A 24,515-nucleotide genomic window follows, 5' to 3' on the forward strand; every position below is an offset into this window, starting at 1 on the left:
ACATGTAATACGTAAAAATCAGCAATATGCCGACTAGCAGAATAGCAGTTTTGAAGCATTATACTTGTGGCTTGTGCTCAGGAGCCCAAGGAGTCAGGGCCCCTGGTCTTATTATATAACCTGATATAAATCCGAAGAGAGAAAAGAAAAAAAAAACTGTCAGCCATTGAACACAAGAAACAAACAAAAAGACATACTAAATGGTCTCAATGAAACACAAAATCACCAGAATTGGACAACAAATAACCATAAAGAGATTTAAAACCCAAACCGAGACACCAAAATAACAATATGAGACACAGAGGGACCACTAAATAGTCGATATTAGATTCAATGTGCACAAAACAAACTTAATGATGGAAAATGGCCACTAACCCCAAATTTGATTTAGAGTGTATAGAAAATGGATGGGTGGATATCAAGTGGCACAAAGAGAAAAAAATGGCACAAAAACAACCACAGGGAGATGGAAAATGACCAGTGATGCCATATGAAGCAAACATCTTAAAGATTAGTCTGAGTCTGTGTTTCTTATTTAAATGTATGAGTGGGCCTCTAGGTATACTATATGTAACAATAACAGTGTAGTAATAATAATAATAATAATAATAATAATAATCGTAATAATAATAATAATAATGGCGTATTCGCTTAGTTGAGCTGACCTTGTGAAAGTGAGCTGTGATCCATTTCGAACTGATACTGCAATTAGAGAAAATATAAACTAATACTCCTCAACGACCTAAGTCAGAACGACGCACGTACCTTCAACTGATCGACCCGCCTACACAAGAGCTACTTTTCATCTGATTGGTTTAACACTAGGCTGAGGCCATAGTGCGAATATTTGATTGGCCCATTGTGATGTCAGTAACTGCCCACGCGCCGTCAATGCAAATAAACGACTATCTGCGGAAGAGGGAGAAGGAGAGCAAAGCGGGCATACCAGAAGCAGAGGGGGCAGAAGACTGTTGCCCTTCATCATTTCAGCACACAGTAACATAATTGAAACCCCCTTTGGAATCGTATTTTTTTTTTAAACCGAATTGGCCCGAGATAAACACTGAACCGCTGTGAAAATGGCGCAGCCAGACAGTAAGAAAATATTCTTTGAGAACCTGTCGGGAGCGGGGAAAGCCATCGCAGTGCTGACAAGCGGAGGGGATGCGCAAGGTAAACTCACGCTCACAGATAGAATGTCATAGATGTGTCGTAGTGTTAGTATGGACAGGCCCGTAGAGGGCGAAAATACACGTTTTCAGTAGTGTGATGCTGCTCTGTCAGCGAAGCGGTGAGTCGTCCGTTTAGAACAATCTATATCCGCAGCTTAGGGCAGCAGAGACATGTACAGTATAACTGTATAACTGTACATTCTGTTCAATTCTTCCAGGAAGCCGGGTAGTTAGCTTACATGCTAACTTCTCGCTAACTCGCTAACTGCATCATCATACTCGTCGACACTCCACGCCATCAGTTCAGAGATGTCAAGGTCAAAATGCGCCTGGTTTTTCCTGTTAACACGATTCCGTCTATTGGTACCTTATTACAGACGGTCTTAGGCCAAGTCTTTAACTATCTCACAGTCCAGTACATTTTCATGAAGAAGCAAGAGTGGCGGAAGTGCAGGGGACCGCAGTATACGATGCATGTGAAAGTGTAGACCGCCGACAAGGAGGGTTGACACTTGGGTTAAGATTGACAGAGATTAGACTTGATGTATAGGCAGCAGATAACGGGCCAGCGGTTGGATGCCTGCATCCTGTGTACGTGATGAGAGGCACCCAGTCCGCTACGTCGCTTCTGGCCGCCTTTACGTCAGAGAGGAAAACCCTGGTCATGTGCTCGTGACTCAAACGCAAATGTCCATCAAATACCACCGGAGACTGCTACATTTTGTGGGAATTAACATCTCCGAATCACCCAGAAATAGTTTTTTTTTTTTTTTTTTTTGATAAAACAATAAACACATTGACTATTACCATCTTCTTCTTCTTTTTTTTTTTTTATTATTCCAAAGCTTTTATTTCTACTTCACCATTTATTTAATTCACAAAACATACCACAAAAGATAGAGTTCGAAGGTTTTTATCTGACTCCTGGTTATTTGATGGAGTGCTGCAGCTGTAAATATTCCCAACGAATATAAAACTGTTTTCACCTCTTGATTCTGGTGGTGAGATTCCTAATATGATGTCAATGGTGTCCACTTTAGTCATTTACACCTGCCATAACTGAATCCCAAAAGGAGAGTAGGACTTTCCAGACAACTTTTCTCCAATCTTTGGAGTTTTTTTTGCCACACTACTGTTTAAAAACACAATTTTAACAACTCAGCTGCTGATTTATGGAAAACCACCTGTTACAATCTGTAACATATGAAGGATTCAGGTGTAACTGAATGAAGTCCTAACGTTCCGACGTGTCTATAGTGTCCACCGTGTCCACCGTGAAAGAAAAGCCTTAAAAAATGGCCGACCTGTTCGTTGGCGGGCTGTGAAATTGTATTATGTAGGCTGTTTTGAAATGGAGTGTAGAAAACATACAGCACGCAGAAATAAGTCAGTGGGAAGGCCCCCGGGGCACATCAGCGAGGCTGCTGCATGCACGACAGGAGCTGAGCGCCGGTGTCAGAGGCCATTGTGCGGCATTGGCCGGCGAGAGTGTCAGTCGTGCAGAATGAGGGACTTGCAAACTTTCAACAAGCGAAATGGAGGTTACTTTCCTTTCTCTGCTTCAGTGATTGAAGCAGGCTGTGCATTTCGAGTTATGTAACAAGACAAAAGGTCACGGGTTGCTAACACTGGGCAGTACTGTCAGTTCTTTTCTCATGATAATGTGATGTTTTGCTGCTTATGTTAAAAAGAACAAGACGTGATAGGAAGACTTCTGCCCTTTGTTGCGTAGTAACAACACCGCAAAACCGTGCACCCGTTTTTCTGAGAAAGCTTAGCTTTAGAGTTCTTCCAGCCAGCCAAGTTCCTGTCGGCCTGCAGTGGGTGAAGCGGTGTCTTTTGTCCTCACCGTTGGTGTTCAGGCGCACACACCGGGCTCAGCTAATGAGTCCGCTTGGACCGACTGCAGAGTAACTGAGCGACTCTTAAGGGGACGTGGGAAAGCTCTGGGATGAGGGCGTAAAGGAGAAAAAAAAGCCACAGACAGACAGATAGCCTGCGATTAAACACACATAGTCTCACACAACTTTTTAGCCGGCACTGCATTGTTTTGCACAAAAGCTGCTCTATTTATTTATTTTTTTCCCCCCCAGGAATGAATGCTGCTGTACGTGCTGTGGTTCGAATGGGGCTATACGTGGGTGCAAAAGTTTATTTTATTCACGAGGTGAGCCTATACCTTCATATTTGTTTTTTTATGTGATACATGCGAATACTGTCTGTCCAGCCGTCCACTGACTACAGCTGCTGGCTCCTGCAGAGGGTCGCCGGGTTCTGTCCCAGCTGAACCGGGCCGATCCTGGACCTGTTGCCAGGGCTGACACAGAGAGTCAGGCAGCCATGCACGCTCACACTCCCGTCCTGCTTAGAATCACTCATTAACCTCGCATGCATGACTGTGCGAGAAAGCCGGAGCACACAGAGAAAAAGCCACGCATGCATGCTTTGTTACACCTTCTTGCTCGGAGTCGACTGTGCTCATCACGGCGCTGCGCTAACCATACCACGCTGCCCCCTGTAACTGATTTAAGGGAATTGAGTTTAACTTTGACATGTAAATGTGAAGCCACATCATTCCTGATTAATTTTGAACCAGATTTCAGTATTACACGAATAAAGGCATGCGACTCAGTTGTATACCAACAACAGCAGCATCCCGACCTCCGTGCGTCAATGCAGGAATGCTCATATTCATGCAGCAGATGCTGGATGAGCTTTGGGAAGCGAGCGCTGCGCCCTGCCTGCTCCCACTGCGATCCCAGCACATCTGGGCTGGTGTCCTCTTACATAAGCGAAATGAGGTTTAGCAGATGCCTCATATGAACCCTCCCCACCCCTGCTCAGCAGGCAAAGTGCCGTCGGTGTGCCCCCGCACACGACTGCAAGTCAGAGAATACCAATGGACTGACTTTAAACTGCTAAAAGAATAACAGTGTTTTGAGAAAATGATCCTTTTATCCGGAGCGATGCTGGCCTGATGGGACACTTGCGGAGAACACTGAGCTCATCCCAGCCTAATGTTGTTTTAAGTGTTTGTTTGCTAATCTCTGGTATTTTGTTGACTAAGAGGCTTATTCTTCCTTTTTTTTTTATCAGGGATACCAGGGTATGGTTGATGGTGGGGAGAACATAAGGGAAGCCAAATGGGAAAGTGTGTCTAGCATGCTACAAGTGGTGAGTAATTACCGCGAGAAGCTCTGATCTCTGATTAGACTTTGCTAAGAGTTTTGGCACTGTCACAGGTTGCTCTCCCATCTGGGGATTCTGTCTTTTTGATGTTAAAAAGAAAATGCATTAGTATTTTTTCACTTCTTTAAACTTTCAAATGTGAACAGGGAGTTATCGCAGTTATCTTGCAGAGTGCGTAAGTCATGCAAGTCCTGTGAGATTAAAGATAATGCTGCTTGTTTTTTTTAGAGATATCCTCTCCTGATGTCCCAGCACAGAGTGTTTGTTCACCGGGGCTGTTTCTCTTGTTAAAGTCACACTGAGGACACTTGGTCACTCTTTTGCTGTGCTGTCATCAGGGTGGGACCGTGATCGGCAGCGCCCGCTGCAAAGAGTTCCGCTCCCACGAGGGGCGCCTGAAGGCAGCGCACAACCTGGTGCAGCGCGGCATCACCAACCTGTGTGTGATCGGTGGAGACGGCAGCTTGACTGGAGCCAACCTCTTCAGGGAGGAGTGGAGCGGGCTGCTGGGAGAGCTGGTTGAGCAAGGTAGAAACACAACTCACAGAGAATAATTCCTACACTAACTGGGCATAGTGGGAATAATCTTAAGCACACAGAAACAGTTCTTGCTGCGAATCGCTGTTTAGATTTGTGCCTTAACTCAGCGGCTTCCATTGTTTCCAGTCCTGTAATGTTATGGCAACAAGCTGTGGCGAGAAGTCTTCACATTCAATGGAATACGCTCGAGTTTAACCCCCGAACCTCCTAAACATTTCAGGACTGATCGAAGCCGACGCGGTTCAGAAGTACTCGGCCCTTCACATCGTGGGGATGGTGGGCTCCATCGATAACGACTTCTGCGGAACTGACATGACCATCGGCACGGACTCGGCTTTGCACAGAATCATCGAGGTGGTGGACGCTATTATGACGACTGCACAGAGGTGAGAGGGAGGATTTAGCCACGCTTTAAACCTCTGTTGGCGAACACGTCGGCCCCGTGCTCAGTTGGCTTTACTCTGTTATCTTTCAGCCACCAGAGGACATTTGTGCTGGAGGTCATGGGCAGACACTGTGGGTAAGAATGCATAAACTTTGGAGCGGATCCACATATCTTCATGGCCTAAAGGCAGAGACAGAGACCATTATCACAAAGTGTTTTGTTTGTGTGTGTCCTCGAAGCTACCTGGCGCTGGTGAGCGCGCTGGCTTGCGGGGCAGATTGGGTGTTGATCCCTGAAATGCCTCCAGAGGACGGCTGGGAGGAGAAGATGTGTCAGAAACTGTCTGCGGTAACTCAGTCAGATTTGTTCCGGCACATCAAATCCAAACACAATACCAAAGTCCACCACGTGTAATGTTTTTCTATGCTGTTTTTCTCCAAAGAGGAAATTAAGTTCAGACTGAAATGAAGATATGATGTTTCACTTTGGTTTTTTCTGCTTTGAAAACATGTTCTGATCTATGATTCAGACCCGTTCCAGGGGCACAAGGCTGAACATAATCATAGTTGCAGAGGGAGCCATTGACAGGCATGGGAAACCAATAACTTCTAGTTTTGTCAAGGATGTGAGTATCTCAGTGTGAAGAAAGGGGAAGCCAGAAGCACGGAGAGCCGCCCGATGGAAACCAGCCTCGTGAGCCAGAGTTGTTATCCAGTAGCAATGTAGCGTAGGCAAGCGACCATAAACGCGAGGCGCTGACGATCACAGGCTGCTGTGTCAGCTCGCCTTCCGCTGCGACGGCGCCCGTCCTGGGGGCTCCCAGGCTGTCATCATCATCTGGCCCCCGTGCTTCTGAAAGCCCACGTCACAGCCACACTCTCAGTTTTTCTGTCATGTTGTCTCTCCACCACGCCCTTCTTGTAGAACCGCGCAGGGATGAAAAGGCTGAATATCATAATTATAGCCGAAGGGGCGATTGATCGTAACAACACACCCATTACCACTGACTATGTTAAGGATGTAAGTACAGATCTCTGTGTGCCAAGCCCCCAGCCTCCTGTATGACTTCTACTACTGTACTGCTGCCCTGGTGTGGCTTTGACTCTGTGGCTGTGTTTCTGGACTGCTCTATCAGGCACACTCGCTAGTTTGGTAAGGCAGCTTTCACGGTCCTGTACTCTTAACATGCTGTAGGACCTTCCTCACTAAACCTCACAGCAAGGTATTTGTCAAACCCAATATTGTTTTGCTTCACACATAGTTCTTTTTTCAGCAGTTTTGGATACTCTCACTGTAAATTTGCTGAGAGGGATTATCACACTTTGTCACGAACCCTCCAACTAACCTTTTTTTTTTTTAATTCATTGGACATTTTATTCTTTAAAAGTAGCTTTCATGCAGCACTCTCTGCCTGGGATCCTCTGCGGGCTACGAGCTCCCCGCTAACATGACTGAAAAATTAGAATGGCTTGCTTGTGCTTTGCTGTTTCCCCTTCTCTTCAGCTATTATTTTGCATTTGTGGTCCACTGTGTGATGTGTGTGCTTGTCCATTTTTTTTATTTCTTCTGTACACGTTTGTACTCTTCAGTCAAATCGGTGAACTGCAAGTTTGCGTTAAGTTGTGTGTGAGAAATGCATTGATTTGTTTTTTGCACGTTTTGAGCGATCGCATTTGTGCAGAAACTCTCACAAAGAGTGAAAATGCAAAAACCCTTCCTTTTATCCTCGTAGCTTGTGGTCAAATGCCTGGGATTCGACACGCGAGTGACAATCTTGGGGCATGTGCAGAGAGGGGGGACCCCGTCTGCCTTTGATCGCATCTTGGTAGGTACATCAAGTCGGTTAGTCGACTATGTTTTACATTTGTTGGATGCACACCTTCTAACGCGATAATTTTTGCATTTCATGATAGAAAAATGTTGCAATTTTCTTTCCATTTTGTTCTCAAATTGATGACATAAAAAAAAGAATCGGTAGCTTGCGACCCCTTAAAGAAAGGATCTGATTGTTAATATCTGATTTATTTAATGTACTTGACCTTTATATTCACTGCTGTGTGAATTGTGACCTTTTATTTGGAGTGGTAGTAGTTCCCCAGAGCCTGTGTGTGTGTGTGTGTCTGAGGCAAACCGGCCTCAGGTTTTAAGTTAAGCACATTACCAGATTAATGGCTCAGCTCGGGAAAGGGATGCACACGCAGATCCTTTCATGTTAACCACGAACCAAGGCAAAAGGTGGCAGAATAAGAAAAAGAAAAAGACGTCCAATTCAAATGATTCAAATGAGAAGGAAAGAAGAAAACAGGGCAAAATTGTGTTGGTGAACATGAGTGAGCCGGAGAAACAAAGAGGCACTTTTATCTCTGTGTGTGTGTCTGTGTGTGTGTGTGTGTGTGTGTGTGTTTGTCGGCTCACGCAGGCCAGCCGCATGGGTGTGGAGGCCGTTCTTGCCCTTCTGGAGACCACAGCCAACACGCCGGCCTGTGTGGTCTCACTGTGCGGGAACCAGTCGGTGCGCCTGCCTCTGATGGAGTGCGTACAGATGGTAAGTGCAGGGAAACAGTCCAAAAAAATATGACACACTTTCAGTGCGCGTGCACACGCACTCTTGTGGTTCCAAAAGTACAGAAGCTGAGGAGTAAGAGGCGGTCAGTGGGGACAACGAGTTTAAGAGACGATGCTCAGCACAGCCAAACGGGGCTCAGAGTGGCACTAATGCTCACAAGAGAACAGCATTGTTCGAGGTGCAGTTGTTTCTGGTTAATGATCATCTGAAGCTTTTGGAAGGCCCGTCGATGTCTGCCAGCGATGATGTAAGAGCAAGGCATCTCCATAGAAACACACAAATGAGCTTTGTTGCCTGTCATGTTTGGAATTTGATAGATCTCAGGGGGACGATGTGGCTAGTGTTCCACTACAGGTCAGAACAGGGTAGCCTGTCGGTGCTTTTCTTCCTGGAGTTTACTCTGTTTGTCCACCAGGCAGGGATTGTCACACGTTAAAACAGACACTTCAAAAATGTCACTTTTTGCCTGTAGATGTTTGAATTTGGTGGATAGAAATTGAGCAGCAAATGTAAAAAAAGCCTTCTGTTTTTCCTCAGACTCAAGAAGTCCAGAAGGCTATGGACCAGAAATGCTTCGAGGAGGCTGTTAAGCTTCGGGGCAGGTATGATCGACGAACCGGTTTGATGCAGCAATCACTGTCTTATTCTAGAATGTTGTTTAAAGCCAAGCGTATGAGGAGCGAAACACAAAACAAAAAAAAAAAGGCCCTCCTCATGCAACACGTCCCACAGATATGCACCGCCTGTTTATCTAAAGCAGTGATACTCACTATTTCTTTCACAAGAGCCACATTGGCAGAGCAAAATCAAGGGAAGAGCCACTTTTACGCCAACATACTGAGTCCCCTTTTGCAAATATGCATTTCTACATATAAAACACCCCACAAAAAAAAGAAACAACACAGCCAATACATTTTCAATTCAGACCATATTTACCTTAATACTGGGATGAGCGGAAAAATACTTGATAAAAATACTTAATACTGTGCAGTATTCGCTGTGTGTTATTTGAAAAAAATTAAAGCTTGAGGAGCCACGCAATGAGTATCTCTGATCTAAAGAGAAGAACTGACTGTCGTTGGTTGTTTTGCAGGAGCTTTGAAAACAACTTGAGGACGTACAAACTGCTGGCTCATCGTAAACCGGAATCTGAACTGCCAACGGTAGGTCCAACACACAGGAGAGAGGAGGGCCGCACGCTCCCTGCACTCGATGCTTGGAAAGCAGGTTGTTTCCCAGCGAGTGAAGTCGGCCTCCCCTGATGCGTTGAACATTTTATCTCACTGTCTTGAGGTTAGAGCTGGAAATATGGACCCATTTACTGCAGTCTTAACGGGCCCTGCTGCTAGTTTCAGAGATATTCTTGGCAAAACAAGGCCCAATCAATAAAGAATTCCTCTTAAAAAGTGGGCTGGCCAAACCCCAATGTGAGCATTTCTCTATACGTCATATTAAGCCCGTGGATTCCAGCTGTTCGTTGAAAATAATTAGCTGCTTTTACCTGCCTGCTGAAAACCTATAAAATGTAGTCATGGTAGGCTTCAGGTGGATTAGTCGTGGTCTGGTGTGCAATGATATCAGATGACACCTGACCCCCCCGCTGAGAGATGACTTGTTCAACCCTGCCAGCAGCAGGCTGCAGGAGGCGGCTCAGACTGAAGGTTATTGAGGTGTTTGAGGCAGCGTGGCAGACTCCCCGCTGTGGCACTCGCCTCAGGGTTTGGCTCCCCCTGCATCTGTAATGATGGCCTCTATAAGCCCAGCATGCAGCTGGGAGCACACCAGAGGACATGTATTGATCTCCCTCTGTAGGCCAAAGCAACTGTCCTCCCAACGCACAGTGTGCTACTTATTCTGTGAGATTAGTTAAGCTGCAATTAGAAAGATTAAACTGTCACATTTGATGTCAGATTTGCTTGCAGTGCATGTGTAACCGGTCGCTGTGTATTTTGAACCCACAGAGCAACTTCAATGTGGCGGTGCTGAACGTCGGAGCCCCCGCTGCGGGCATGAATGCAGCTGTCCGTTCGGCCGTCAGGGTGGGAATCTCTGAGGGGCACAAAATGTTTGCCGTTAACGATGGATTTGAAGGATTCTACAAAGGACAGGTGAGCACTGTGGTGCTGCTATACATTCTGGTATACATAGGGGAGTCATCACCGCAAAGAGATTTCACGTTTTGATTTAAATCTGGTCATAACAGACCCAAGAAGCCTAATAAACATATTCTGCGCACGACTTGCATTTTTCTTATTAATAACTCAGAGAGAATTAACTTAGCTCGATGAGTCAGACGGTGTACAATCACAGTTAGCGTCCCCACTGAAGAATAATCAGGGAAACCCTTGGGATAATCTGCACAGATTAATGTAAACCAATTTCCCAGACTCCCTCTGCTGCTGTGCTCGGCCTTCGTACATGCAGTACTACAATGAACCAGTAGGTGGCAACAGAACTTAGTTGATTATGGCTGGAGCAGACAGTAAAGCACAGCTCTGGGATGATTTTGAATGATTCTCTCTGAGGGAGACGGGGTTTTGGATGAAGGCAAATGCATGCGTTGTCTGACAGTCATAAACCTGCTCCAGTGTGTAACCTGAGTTTAACCTACTTCTTTTCCCATTTCTAGTGGAACCGGTTCCACATTCCCTCTGCTGCGCCTCTTTTGTGTTTGCTCCAGTGAGAAACCTGAAAACGCTCCAGTTCACGAGAACGAGTCGTCTCATTCTGAGAAGGGCGCTTAACAAATGTTCCAACCCCGTATCTTCTTCCAAATGTCTCTGGTATCACCGGTTAGGTGGACATTACGTGTGAGCTCTGACCAGATAGAACAGCTGACCATAAGAGGATCACTCCAGGGGGAGAAATGGGCCTGTGTGACTCAGTGATAGCATTCTCTGGTTTTCTTGTTTTCAACTGGAGACGTCACCCCGCTACTTTATGCAAAACAAACCAAAATGCCTGATTGTTAGAAAATCAACAGTTAGTGATAGCTAACACGATGGAATGCCACATGAGAAACGTAAGAATGTTTGTGTCTCCTTCCAGATAAAGGAGATTAAATGGGGTGATGTTGGAGGATGGACGGGACAGGGCGGCTCCCTGTTGGGAACCAAAAGGTAAAAGTGGAATCTATTGAGCCTTTTTTTTTGGTGTTTGCTTTGTTTTGGGGATTAATATTGGTCAAAGTGTGTGATATAGATGATGGAGTTCAGCGTACTGCTGCTGACGTCGTGAGCAGATAGAGTTATGCTTCACGGAACATATTCACAGCTGTTTGATTCTGTAACTATGCCCCTGATGTTTTTATTTCTCCTCCCTAGAACACTTCCTGCAAAACATGTTGATAAAATTGCTGAGCAGATGCGAAAGCACAATATAAATGCACTGCTGGTTATTGGTGGATTTGAGGTATGTTTAAATGCCCTTTGTCGCTGTGACTGTTTTAGCTTCAGTTTTGCTGATGATGATTTGTCTTAGATTTTTGTCTCCAAGCTTATGAGCTCCTTAATGACTGATATTCCCGACTTAGCCGACATTGTTATCATTCAAACATTCTGCTTTACACATAATGTGCCGCATATCACAGTTAACAGTGGAGCGTTAATGTTCTCCATCAGTCCTACCTCATTTCACGCCAGCACACCGCCATATGGTTCTTGTGTAAATAACCATGGCTCAGAGTCGGTCCTCTGCCTCACACATGAACCACAGAGCTAAAGTTAAAAGAAGTGCAACATGAAGTTGGTTCACTTTTCCTTCTAAATGTGCAAACTGCATTTTCAGAAAGGTTGTGTTTTTCCAAAAGGTTTCTTAAAGGCAACAGCAACCAGATTCTGTCATTTCTTATTTGTGTGAACCCTTATGTGAGAAATGTAACCACAAAGGATATAATTTTCAGTGTCTAGGTGCTCCATCATTGTAACAAAGAAAAAAAAAAAAAATATATATATATATGGTATTTGATGCGAGCGACATGCACAAACATCCTTTTGAGAGACAGAGTCATTCTGGAGGGTTCAGCAGATTAAATAGTGTCATGTGAGGGTGTCAGGATTGGGTGTAAAAGGATCATCCACCAAAGGCTAAGTCTTTCTGAGGAAGGTCAGCTCACCACTGAGCGCCACACTCAGCCACTAAGCACCAAAACACATTTGCCAGTGGAAGATCCCAGAGAACAGAGCATATTTACAATCCATATTCGAACGGTGAGAACGAGTCTCAGGGTGTAAAGGCTGGAAACAGCTGCCGAATGAATAAATTACATTTTTTTTTCTTGCTGTTTTTTTTCGGTGACACCTTAGAACACATGCCCACTTTTCTGGAAACACAGTTTGTATCGCGAGGATCAAGGATCCTCGACTCATTTAGATAAAAAGTGAACCAACCGAATTGCAGAGAATGTGACGATTTATTAACTTTTTTCACTAAAGACAGAGAAACACCTGCTTTTTCTCCAGCCATTTCACGCAGTCCCGTTTAGATGCTCACCAGCTTTAATCTTCCTGTGATGTATGCAAGTAAATGCGTTTTCCTCTGTACATATGAGTGTGTTTTTGGGGGTGAATGTGGAGTGGTACCTGTCTGTTTCGCTGCTGTCCGTTGTGATAGACCCGGCTCCTCCCCTTGGCACTCTCCACTTAAGCCTTTCCCCTTCTTGTGGCAAGTAGCACCTCTCAAGCAAAGCAACCTGCCAAAGTTCCACCCTTGCAGACACTACTAAAGCCCTTGGCTCTGCCCTGCAGGCCTTCCTGTCACTGCTGGAATTGTTAACGGCTCGTGGGAAATATGGCGAGTTCTGTGTGCCCATGGTCATGGTTCCAGCCACTGTCTCCAACAATGTGCCTGGCACAGATCTCAGCATTGGCGCTGACACGGCTCTGAACGCCATCACTACTGTAAGTGATGGGGCCTGGCGACAAAGTTTAGATGACCTCAGCAGCACGAAGATGCAACACACACACACACACACACACACACACACTTGCACGCACGCACACACACGAGCAGACGAGCATGAAATCCACATACGTGCTTACATAGAAAAAGTCCGCCCTTTACACCAGTGACTCTGCGTTTCTGCTGTGAGGCATGACTGGTGAAAGCTGGGGTGCACAGTAATGTCCCTCCCTTCCCGAACAGGTGAGTAAGCAAGTGACAACATGGTGGCATGCTTTCAGGTGCACAAGCGTCGTTACCGCCATGTTTGCTCTGCCTGCCCCTCCCCTTTCACTGTGTGTGTCCTCCCACATCTGAAAGCTGAAGATAAGAGCCGAACAGAACTTCGGTTTGGATGCTGCGTAGTTCCTTCACACATTAGCCGCATTCGGACAGAGCAGTTCTAAGAACGCCGTTCTAAGAACGGTCCTCCTCGAATTTCGTTCTGATAACTGTCCTTCCCCAGTGGAACTGTTTCAGTCTGCATTTGCACATGAGTCGGGACTGATTCGACGCACCCGTCTGCGACAGTGACGTATTACTTAAGCGCCACATTCAACAACAAAACAAAACAAAACCTGCGAAAAGTAAGGAGAGAAGGAAAAAACACCACAAAGAAGCTAACATGGAGAACGGGGAGGCCACCGTGTTCATGGTCTGCATGATGGTGATATCAATCATGGGCGATCACATCAGGCGTCTAATATCAAGGCTGGAAGAGCACACAGAGGGTCAGGAGACGAAGGATCGAGCGCAGGCCATACTTTTTCATTTCATGAAGGAAGGAGAGCAGAGCGCTGCAGACAAAGGAGACGACGTGTAAGTTTAACTTATTAAACACGCACCGGTTGTGTCTGTGTCGTATGAGTAAACATTTCAGCCATTACAACATGACATGGGGCGTAGCTACCGACCACCAAACACCTCCGTCAGATGTGTTCCTATAGAACCCTGAAAAGACCCAGCTGAGGAGAAGGAGCTAAAATGGTTATAGGAACTGAGGGCCGGGGTCCCGAGTTCCTGTATGTGCGAATGCGGGGAAAAAATGGCCCCGTTCCTGAAAAGGTTATAGGAACTGCCAAAGGTTCCTACTGTGCGAATGCGGCTATTGTGTTGCATCTATGGAGTCCAGCCTAACATGCACTGGTCGTAAGAACAAAGAAACAGATTTAAACACGGTAAAATGTGAGACTGAGTCTTAGATCCATTATCATCTTCTTTGTTTCCTCATCCTCCTGCTGTGTATGCAGCTACTGCTGCTTGTCCTGCCTGCAGTGCATAAAGCCTCCCACAGCTCATAGAGCCGTCATGCGGCTGCTCCATGCCGTGTTGCTGCATTGAGTTGCTGAGGCTCACAAACACAGATCTTTGTCTGTCGTTCCCTCTTTCTTCTTTCTGTACCGTCTCCAGTTGTCCTCCCCCAGTTGTCGCCCCCCCCCCTAGTTTCCCCTCTTCACTGTCTTCTGCTCCACTCTGCTCACATCCCCGTCCTCTTCTTCCTCTCTGCCAAAGGGAAGCCACAGCGGCTATCACACGGAAAAAGCCGGAATGTCAGGATACGCTCCCACAAGCTGAGAGAGACTCACCCCTCTCTTAGTGGCCGGCCCTTATTCGAGTGGCTCTAATGCAATTTTTGTTTTTTTATGCACTGACGCTTCAGGCGCTTGAATGTCTGCTGCAGCTGTATGAGGCTCGTGCTACCTTTGAGGAGTTTTGCATCCCGATGTGTATGCTGCCTGCCACCATAAGTAACAATATACCGGGCACAAACCTAAGTATTGGGGCAGACACGGCCCTCAATGCTATCGTGGAGGTAAGGCAGTTCGAACCGCCACCGATACAGCTCTGACCGCCTTGTTTAAGATGCTTGTCAAAGAGGTCCAAAAAGTTCAAGTTAAAAAAGCCACATGTAGTGCAACATGAATGTAATTAACATGAACTTCAATCTTAACTGCAGTCAAACCCTACACGTAGTCTTTTAACTGTCAGTACTGTTGTAGTTTCTGGACCAGCAGTCACCTGGTATGTATGTGATTATCAGCACTGGGCTGTCAGAAGAAAGAAAAATTCTCCACCTGCGAGTTTAGCAAAGTGTTTCACATTTAAACGAGAACATTTGCCATTTGACGTGTTCTCTTATGCTCTGAAGGACTCTGAAAGCAGCGATTAGCCTCAATCTGTGATTCATTTAAATGACCAGCATGCTGATTTGCTGTTGTTTTCCCTCGTGGAATATCTTGTGCTAACAGTGCGAGTGCTTATCACCACACTCGTGCTCCCGCTGGTTGGATTTCTTACCACTCTGAGACGGCATGCTCAATAAGAACTCAGTAGCTCAGACACACAGTGCTGCATACACAGAGCTGAATCATTTAGCTAGTTGTGAATCCTTACCCCGTACTGACTTTGTGGGCTCATGTGCACGTGTTAGACCTGCGACCGCATCAAGCAGTCAGCCAGCGGGACCAAGAGACGCGTGTTCATCATTGAGACCATGGGCGGATACTGTGGCTACCTGGCCACTGTCGGAGGCCTGGCTGCAGGGGCAGACGCAGCCTACATCTACGAGGAGCCGTTTGACATCAGAGAACTGCAGGTAACGCCAAGACAGCATTTAGACTGTATGCGCTGATCAGCCATAATATTATGATTCACCCGCGCTATTATTGAGCTGGTCCCAGTTTGCTGCCAAAACAGCTCTGACTTGTGAGGGCATGGACCCGACGTGACCGATGCTTTGCCAGGGTATCCGGCAAAGATAAAGGTCTTTTAAGGTCATGGAAACATGAAACCTTGGTGGATTGGACTTTTTTGTCTTGCACATCTCGCAGACTCCTAATTGGATTGAAGTCTGGAGAACTGGTGGCCAAATCAACAACTCAAACTTGCTTTCCTCAAGTCATCCTTAAACCATTTTCTGCATAGTGGCAGGGTGCATTATCCAGCTTAAAGAGGGAAAACTGCTCTGAGAGGCGTACTTCCTCAGCAGTAATGTTGATGTAGGTGGCATGAGTCAAAGTGTCATCCACCTGAACGGCAGGGTCCAAGATTTCCCAGCTGAACGCAGCCCAAAGCACCACGCAGTCCACATCAGCTGGCCTTCTTCCCCACAGTATCTCAGAAACATCAACAGAATTAAAGGTTTCCTCTCCCAAAAAGACCAGGAGAAACTCATCCATGCATTCATCTTCATTAGACTCGATCACTGTAATGCTCTTTTAACTGGACTTCCCAAAAAGAGCATTAAACATCTGCAGCTCATCCAGAACGCTGCTGCTAGAGTTTTAACCCGGACTAAGAGATCTGAACACATCACAGCAGCTTTAAAATCTTTACTCTGGCTTCCAGTCAGTCACAGAATAGATTTTAAAAGCCTGCTGATGGTTTACAAATCCCAGAACGGTTTAGGCCCAAAATACATCTGTGATATGTTCAGAGAATATAAACCCAGCAGACCTCTGAGATCCAAGGACTCAGGTCAGCTGGTCCAGTCCAGAGTCCAGACTAAACATGGAGAAGCAGCATTTAGCTGTTATGCTGCAAACAAGTGGAACAAACTGCCAGTGGAGATTAAACTTTCACCAAATGTAGACATTTTTAAATCCAGGTTAAAGACATTTCTCTTTATATTCTTTTATGTATTTTTAATGCTTCTTCCACTCCCTGCTGCAATGCTTTTATTTTATGTAAAGCACTTTGAATTGTTCTGTACATGAAATGTGCTATACAAATAAATTTGCTTTGATTTGATTTTGATAGTGCGTCTTAGTGCTGCGTCTTACACGCCATTCGCACAAAAAGGTGATTTATCAGACCAGGCCAGCTAAAGTCTATCCAAGCCATACACTTTTTAAACTTTTAGAAACTTTGTTCCTCGAGCTAACACATCCCACCCACTGAAAGATGCCCATCTAACCAGATAATCGGTGTTTTTCACCTCGCCCGTCAATGTTCATAATATCATGGCTGATCAGTGTGAATTAAAGGGATAATCCGGAATAAAATGCACTTTAGATCCATTTACGGGATGTTGGGAGTACATACGTTGAGTTGACATCAAAATCATGTCATTCGGATGTGTTTTGAGAATTTCGATTTGACCGTTTTTAGCCAAAAGTCGTTAGCCTGGAGGTGAATGGGGCAAATCATGTCACCGCTACAAAACGCTATTTTAATACCTCTTCTACGGCTCCAAACAACATAACACTTACGTGGTAGTGAGTAGAGGGTCCCTAAAGCCAAACCGAAGTGTCCCGAGGTCTTCATGTGGTCGGATATAGAGTCCAGAATGAATTTAATCAAGCCAGTACCTTTCCGGAAATGTGTCTGCTGCAGCTGCCGCTACAGACCGTGGTGAAGTTGGTTTGATATTGGTTTGAAAAAAAAGACACCTTATTTCCTTATTGTGAATATCTGTCGAATATCCAATATCAAACCAACTTCAGACACATTTCCGGAAAGGTACTGGCTTGATTAAATTCATTTTGTTTAATATATATTTATTGAACATTTTTCTTTACAGAAGTACAAACTCACAGTTCTCCATCAAATCAAGAAATATGAAATATCGATTAACAAGAACCATGAACAGAAAAAAAAAAGGAAATAAATAAATAATAATAAAAAAAAGGAAAGCAAACTAAGTAAATAAAAAAAAAAAAAAAAGGAAGCCCACCCCTTAAAATAAACAAAACCAGTCCTCACTGTCATACAAATCAAATACTGTACAGAAAATATAAATAGTATATATTACTAATTATACCAGATCAACCTTATGATTAAAATTTGACTATTCCTGAACCTTTGTTGAGGGTTGATTGAAAAACAGAATAAAGGTGTTCCAAGTCTGGTAGAATTTCTTTTCAGAGCCTCTCATTACACATCTGATTTTCTCCAGTTTCAAAGTGGATAATACATCCCTGATCCAATGCTGCACTGTGGGAGGGCCAGCATCGCTCCACGCCAGAAGAATCAAACGGCGCGCCAGTAGAGTTGAAAAAGCAACAACCTTGTGTCCCCCCACCGGCAATCCTAGCCCCCCAGGAACAACGCCAAAAAGCATCATAATTGGATTTAAAGTAAATTTTACTGCCAGAACACTGGAAAGCGTTTTACAAACTCCACCCCAAAATTGTCGTATTTTAGGACACCTCCAAAACATGTGGATCAAATTTGCTTCTTCAGATTCACATCTATCACAAGTTGAATCTACTTCTGGATACATCTTGGCCAATTTAGATTTATGGAGGTGCATCCGATGGACAACCTTAAATTGGATAAGGGAGTGTCTGGCACACATGGAGGACGAGTGAATTTTCTTAAGAACTTTAGCCCAGGTTACCTCATTGATTGTGACTTGCAAATCTTGCTCCCAAGCTGCCTTAACCGGAGAGGCCAGAGGTGTATGTAAACCAAGGATCTTCCTCATAATTATTGAAATCGCTCCCTTTTTAGTTGGATTCAGCGATATTAATTCGCCAATTATACTATCAGCTGGTTGGTCTGGGAACCCGGGGATGAAACCTGAAACATAATGTCTTACCTGTAGGTATCTAAAAAAGTCAGACGAGATTAAATTTGGAAGACAACTGTGCAAAAGAGGCAAATTTGTTTTCAATAAAAAGGTCTTTAAAACACCTCAGACCTTTCTTAGACCAGGTATTAAAAGTGACATCTTGTATTGACGGGAGGAAAAAGGCATTTGAGGCTATTGGATTGGAAAGGTTCATATCCTGAAGGCCAAATTTTTTTTGGAACTGCAAATAGATTTTAATGGAATTGCTAACTACAGGGTTGGTAAATGTTCGTTCCATAATTGAGAATGATGGTGCTCCAATTACTGATGCTAAAGAAAAAGGATCACAAGACCCCTTCTCCATTCCAACCCAAGCAGGATTTCTTTTATCAGACCAATATTCTGTCCAGAAAGAAAGATACCACAAATTGGTTGCCCAGTAGTAATATCTATGATTTGGAAGGGCCATTCCGCCTTCTTGCTTGGGTTTTTGAAAATAATCTTTCCGCAGTCGTGGCTTTTTCCCATTCCAAATATATGTTAGTATAGCTGAGTCGAGTTTTTTGAAGTAGGCGTTTGGAAGAAAAATTCATTCTGGACTCTATATCCGACCACATGAAGACCTCGGGACACTTCGGTTTGGCTTTAGGGACCCTCTACTCACTACCATGTAAGTGTTCTGTTGTTTGGAGCTGTAGAAGAGGTATAAAAATAGCGTTTTGTAGCGGCAAAACGAAATGCCCCTCTGACTTCCAGGCTAACAACTTTTGGCTAAAAACGGTCAAATCGAAATTCTCAAAACACATCCGAATGACATGATTTTGATGTCAACTCAACGTATGTACTCCCAACATCCCGCAAACTGATCTAAAGTGCATTTTACTCCGGATTATCCCTTTAAAGCGAGCTCAGACCCGAGCAGGTGATTTAGACTCAGGGCTGCAGAGTGCCCCCTGCTGGTTAGCTGTTCTCACACACACGCACTCCCATTTCTTCCTCACAGGCGAATGTTGAACATCTGACAGAGAAAATGAAGACCAGCATTCAAAGAGGACTGGTCCTCAGGTGAGAAAATGCCAGCGCTGCAATCTCCCGGTGAGAGTGACATTTTTTCCAGCCCTCAGTAGTTGCCTTAAGCCGCTTGTTCTTGTATCGTAAACATGATTCTGTGATGATGTCAACGGTTCGACAGTTGACATTTGGCGGAGCCGCACTCGTGTCGACGTCCTTAAAACACGAGCCTGAACACCTAAAACACGATGTAAACGTGCCCCCGGTGACGCCTTATGTAATGTCCGTGTGTGCAGGAATGAGAACAGCAACGAGAACTACACGACAGACTTCATTTATCAGCTGTACACAGAAGAAGGGAAGGGAGTGTTTGACTGCAGGAAGAATGTCCTGGGACACATGCAGCAGGTACCAGCAAACTCTCCACAAACAAATGACCTGTATTTGTGTTGGAAACATATACAGGCATGCAAACTTGCCACCTTTCGGCGAAATTCGCCGTTTTGAAATCAAAATGGGTCATTCTTCTGAATCGCGTAGATCCGAGGAGAAAAAAAAATGGGGGGGGGGGGGGGGGGGGGGGGGGGGGGGGGGGTGAGCATGTCAACTAGCGAGTGGAACTGTGAACCTCAAAACTACACTAGACCTATCACCGCCGCTCTCTTCTCGTGACAACAAATGACTGACAAGAGTGGCGTGTGAGAGAAGCACTATCACCAATCAGAAGTGAGGAGGGCGAACCCCTATTTCCCCCCCCCCCCCCGGACCCCAATTCCCCCCCCCCCAATTCCCCCGGACCCCACACGGTGGAAATTGCGACAAGGACAGGTAGGGATTAATGTTCACAGTTAACTTCTGAAGCTAAAATGCTACAATTTGACTGATGTCCTGAAATAGTCTTCATAACGAATTGTGTCGTTAGATCAATTAATGTGCTTTTAATAGTGTCTTTAATACAAGTGTCAGCTAAATGTCTTGATAACAGACTTGAAATAGTCTACAATTCCTCGATATTTCACCGCCTCACAGAACGCTGTTTGTGTTAGTGCTACTCGAGGTAACTGTAGAGTGGCTAACTAGCGCCTCCAACACAAGTTCAGGGCTTTGCTAATACTTTTAGCCAATGTCAATGGAGACCTTAATTGTCGCCGGACTTGGCTTTTTAACGAGGTATGCCCCTTCATAATACCCTCCGATAATCACGGAAAGGGAACATTTTGCCCATTTGAGGAGGTCGTTTCATTCGTCGTGAGTTTATCAATGCAGAGTCCGGAGAGCTCTGCCACAGGTCGTATTTGAGAGTGCGACCCCCATCCCCTCGCTGTTCGCCCAAACCCCCGTTGATGATGACAGCCTACAGGTGCACTCGTGTTCATCCAGTATGATGCACCATCAATCGAAGTTAAAAGGGGCACAATGTAGGATTACGTAGTGCTCGTGGCATGCATGTCTCAAAATTTACAGTGTCATGAAAAAATGCCGTTTAACTAAGCTTGCCGCGAGAATGTTTTTCATGTTAGAGTGCCAGCTGTCGATACAAATTTGTCTCTGGCGGTACGTCAAGTGAATTGCTGATATAAGTTTTTCCCGTGGAGCTCGTTTGGCTCGGCATGCCAAACGTTCACTTTCATGGTTTAATGACAGCGGACCGCGAAAGTGGTCGGGAGAGTTATCGTTCAGGCTATTACTAAGCATAGGCTGTCTTGGGGCAGTAATTAATTAAACTTTTAATCCTACATACTTGTAGTATCCATTTAAGGACCATGGGACTAACTTTTTCGTTAAATTTAATGTAATTAAATGTATGATACTACAGTTAAATGCTTTTGAAGACCTGTGATGTTATATATCAAACACATAATAGTACAGTAAATGCAATTGATAGGCCTACTGTACCTATAAATTCATCTTTATGCTGCACAGCTGTTCTCTACTTAATGCAAATGGGACATATTGTATATTTTATAATATATATTTTGTATAATTTACAACTTAATGCGTCTCATGTTTCCGCTTTTCCGCGCGTGCCGTGTGTCCGTGTACCCTTGTCACCTTTTTCACCCCTGACCAGTTTGCATGCCTGCATATACCCAGCTTATATGCGTAGTCTAAGTTAGGTTTTAGATTTAGAAAGAAAGGATGATATGAAGAAGTTATGAAAGGGTTTTAAAGATGACACAACTTCCTGAGTGAAGCCTCCCCGTTCCTTTGAAAGGGAGGAGCGCCATCCCCGTTCGACCGCAACTTCGGGACCAAGATCTCCGCCAAGGCGATGCAGTGGCTGTCGCAGAAGCTGGAGGAGACGTTCAGGCGAGGTATGGTTGCTGTTTCCCCGTGCGTGTCGTTAGCTGAGCTGAGCTGTGGTCCCGTAGTGGATCCTCCCTCCCTGCAGAGACGTGGCAGACCTGTCATGGAGTCACTCTGTCTGACACTCAGAGATATTTTTTTTCTCCTCTCTGAGGACGTTAACTGTTGATCATTTACACTCGTCAATGTAACATATTAGTGAGAAAAAAAACAAAAGATTCTGAGTGATATTAACAGCTGTGATGATGAGAAAGGCCACAATTAAAGTTAAAACTGCTCTTTCTTTTTTATCTTTCCCTTACACATGGATGACATAAGACGAAGGTAAATCTTTTTTTTTTTTTTTTTTGCTGCTGGCTCCATGACCATGTTTATATGTAGCTCCATGTCCCTGTGTGTCATTTTGTGCCGTGTATCCTACCGAAGCGCTCATCCTGTCCGGGTCCATGTGGGGTACAGCGACGGGCTTATTTATCAGCAGCCTCCATACCATACTAAATCTAGTTTAATGTCTGGAAAGTTAGTCATGGGCTGGGTGGATAAAACCTTTATTTTGGCTGCTTTGCCCCACATTTTCTTGTTTGTCTTCGGTGCTTTAGGTTGCTTTACTTGCTTCTTAGTTCTAGTTATGATTCTTTGTCATGATTCTATGTTCTGTGTCATCATCTAGCTAGTAAGAAAAAAAAGAACATCACCCCCTCCCCGGCCCCATAAGCACTGCACAATGTTAAGCCTGTCTTCAGTGTTGGTTTCCTGCTTTTCCGCCTCTGAATGCTACGACGTTTCCTTCAGGCCGAGTGTTCGCCAACACGGAGGACTCCTGCTGTCTGCTGGGGATGCGCGCCAGGACTCTGGTCTTCCAACCCGTTGTGCAGCTGAGGGAGGAGACTGACTTTATGTACGTACCGCAGCAACACACGGATCAGTGTGCTCAGCACAGGGAGATCAGTATTGCAACGCATGTCTACCATATTTCTTTGTCTGTCTGCAGTCACAGGATCCCCAAAGAGCAGTGGTGGCTGAAGCTTCGTCCTCTGATGAAGATCTTGGCCAAGTACAAGACGAGCTACGACGTGTCCGACTCGGGACAGCTGGAGCACGTCATCCACACCCGGCCCAAAGAGTCGGACGCTTCGGTAGCCATGTGAAGGCCGTGCGGTGTCCCGCAAAGTCCAGTCTGCGTGCGAGACTTCAAAGCGTGTGAGGCGTCAGCCCGTGTGTTCTAAAAGAGCTGCAGTGAGCAGCCCTAACTGTTAGGCAACATAACCGTGTTCACTTCCTGTCCTCACCCTCAGTCTCACTCCTTACTGTTCTGTCTTGAAATTATGACTCATGAACTGTAACCTTCCCCCCCTGAAGTCACTCCTATTATCAAACACACACACACAGCTGTGCTGCCATGCATCTGTGTTCCCTCGTCGTCCTGAATGTTTTAGTGTCATAGTTGTTTTTAAATTGCACTTTCTCTGTCTCAAGTTGCGAAGACGGGCTCTGATTGCAGAGCTGCACAAGGACAGAGTAGAAAACTGTATCTGCAGTAAAAACCAGAGAGTGTTTCTGCCTAGCATGAGCGTGAGGTTCAGCATATTTATATGAAACTGATGCAACATAGTTCCACTGCTGCCAGTCGGAAGAACTGCGTGCTGTGCTCTCCACTGAAAAGTAATATTTATCTTTTTAACGTTGTTTATTTTTGCTTGTAAACATGGAAATAATAATAACTGTGCTGTAGGCACTGCTGTTCCGAGTAGCTGTCTGTCATTGCACCAACAAGTTAGACGTGTACGAGACCAAGGTTTACCACAGAATAAAATCAGACTAGAGAAGTGTAACCAATGGCTTGTCTTTCTTCTTTTTATTGGGCCTAAAAACTGAGCAGATCTTTGCTTTCCACCCTTAACGCATGAATAGCTGGTGTTTGTGAAATGATGACGCTGCCACTCCTTTAACAGATAATTTAGACAACTGCGTAAAACGATTGACTTTTTTACAAGTATTCTGTTGGAAATGTGCGCCGTCTTTGGCAACATTTGCTAATTTCAGCCCGTTTGACCAGATGTTGGACTAACAATGCGATATTTGGAAGGTTTACTAAAGATGTGTACGGGGAAATGTGTCACAAGTTTCTTGGCCAGAGGCTTTGTTTTGATTCCAAGTTTAAGAACGACAACAAAGAAATACAAACCAGCTAGAAAATCATGCAAAGCGACCACAAAAACCACAAAGACACAAACCGGCTTCAGAGAGGTTCAAAATAAACATTCACTGAGACGTGAAATGTGAAAACGTATCGAAGGGACTTTAATCAACCACACTAATGCGCAAAGCGAGCAAAACACTATCAACAAAGAGATGCAAAAGGAATGAGATGAGACACAGACACACAAAGGAAACAATTACAGTACAGAGAAATGCAATGTGGAAATCAAGTGCAGAGACTTGAAGTGGCCGCAAAAAGGGGTAAAGCAACGGCAACATTATCAAAAAGGAGATGCAGAATGACCTCAAAGAGGCAAACGGCTACAAAGAAACTCAAAACGACTACAAAAAGAGAAGAAATGTTTGGAAGATGTCTTTGTTTGAGGTCTTTTTCAGTCAGGGCGTGTGGTTTCCCTGTCTCACAAAACTTCGGTGTTAGTGAGGAGAGATGCTCTGATAACGGCCTGTTAGTATTCAGCATAGCAACAGAACATGAACATTTTCTCATTTTTGAGGAAAAACACCTCGGTGATGATGCTCCCACGAGCCTTTTCACGCTGCAGCTGAAAGCCAGCAGGTGGCGGCAGCGCACCATCACAGCCACGCGGCCCCCCGGTTCACCGGGTCCACTGTGACACGGATTCCCTCCGTCACTTTCTGTCCACTTCCTCTCTCTGCACAGTTTTGGTGCAT

At 45.0% G+C, this 24,515-nt stretch overlaps 1 protein-coding gene across 5 annotated transcripts; it reads left to right on the forward strand.

Annotated features, from left to right (window-relative positions):
- The first annotated feature begins 896 nt into the window (after nucleotides 1–896).
- On the forward strand, nucleotides 897–23,455 carry pfkpa (phosphofructokinase, platelet a). Of its 5 annotated transcripts, XM_075452862.1 has the most exons (23): nucleotides 897–1,173; nucleotides 3,266–3,339; nucleotides 4,269–4,346; nucleotides 4,700–4,889; nucleotides 5,122–5,287; nucleotides 5,377–5,421; nucleotides 5,526–5,634; nucleotides 6,211–6,306; nucleotides 7,019–7,111; nucleotides 7,706–7,831; nucleotides 8,390–8,454; nucleotides 8,946–9,015; nucleotides 9,814–9,960; nucleotides 10,901–10,971; nucleotides 11,176–11,263; nucleotides 12,598–12,750; nucleotides 14,451–14,603; nucleotides 15,222–15,386; nucleotides 19,309–19,370; nucleotides 19,613–19,724; nucleotides 21,532–21,631; nucleotides 22,416–22,521; nucleotides 22,615–23,455. In XM_075452862.1, exons 1-23 carry the CDS (start codon nucleotides 1,080–1,082, stop codon nucleotides 22,769–22,771), a joined length of 2,520 nt encoding a protein of 839 aa, XP_075308977.1. In that variant the 5' UTR covers nucleotides 897–1,079; the 3' UTR covers nucleotides 22,772–23,455. The 5 variants fall into 5 exon arrangements, with proteins under 5 accessions (XP_075308977.1, XP_075308976.1, XP_075308974.1 ...); XM_075452861.1 differs by lacking the exons at nucleotides 6,211–6,306; nucleotides 14,451–14,603 and adding an exon at nucleotides 5,816–5,911; XM_075452859.1 differs by lacking the exons at nucleotides 6,211–6,306; nucleotides 12,598–12,750 and adding an exon at nucleotides 5,816–5,911.
- Nucleotides 23,456–24,515: the final 1,060 nt, after the last annotated feature.

The sequence above is a fragment of the Odontesthes bonariensis genome, chromosome 20, assembly GCF_027942865.1.
Source record: "Odontesthes bonariensis isolate fOdoBon6 chromosome 20, fOdoBon6.hap1, whole genome shotgun sequence".
NCBI lineage: Eukaryota > Metazoa > Chordata > Actinopteri > Atheriniformes > Atherinopsidae > Odontesthes > Odontesthes bonariensis.

Bases quoted from the DNA above. Each gene is read 5' to 3' on its own strand.
- pfkpa (XM_075452862.1), top strand. From the start codon at position 1,080: ATGGCGCAGCCAGACAGTAAGAAAATATTCTTTGAGAACCTGTCGGGA. The intron at 1,174-3,265 runs GTAAACTCACGC...TTTCCCCCCCAG, and splicing joins AAGCGGAGGGGATGCGCAAG to GAATGAATGCTGCTGTACGT. The intron at 5,422-5,525 runs GTAAGAATGCAT...GTGTCCTCGAAG, and splicing joins GTCATGGGCAGACACTGTGG to CTACCTGGCGCTGGTGAGCG.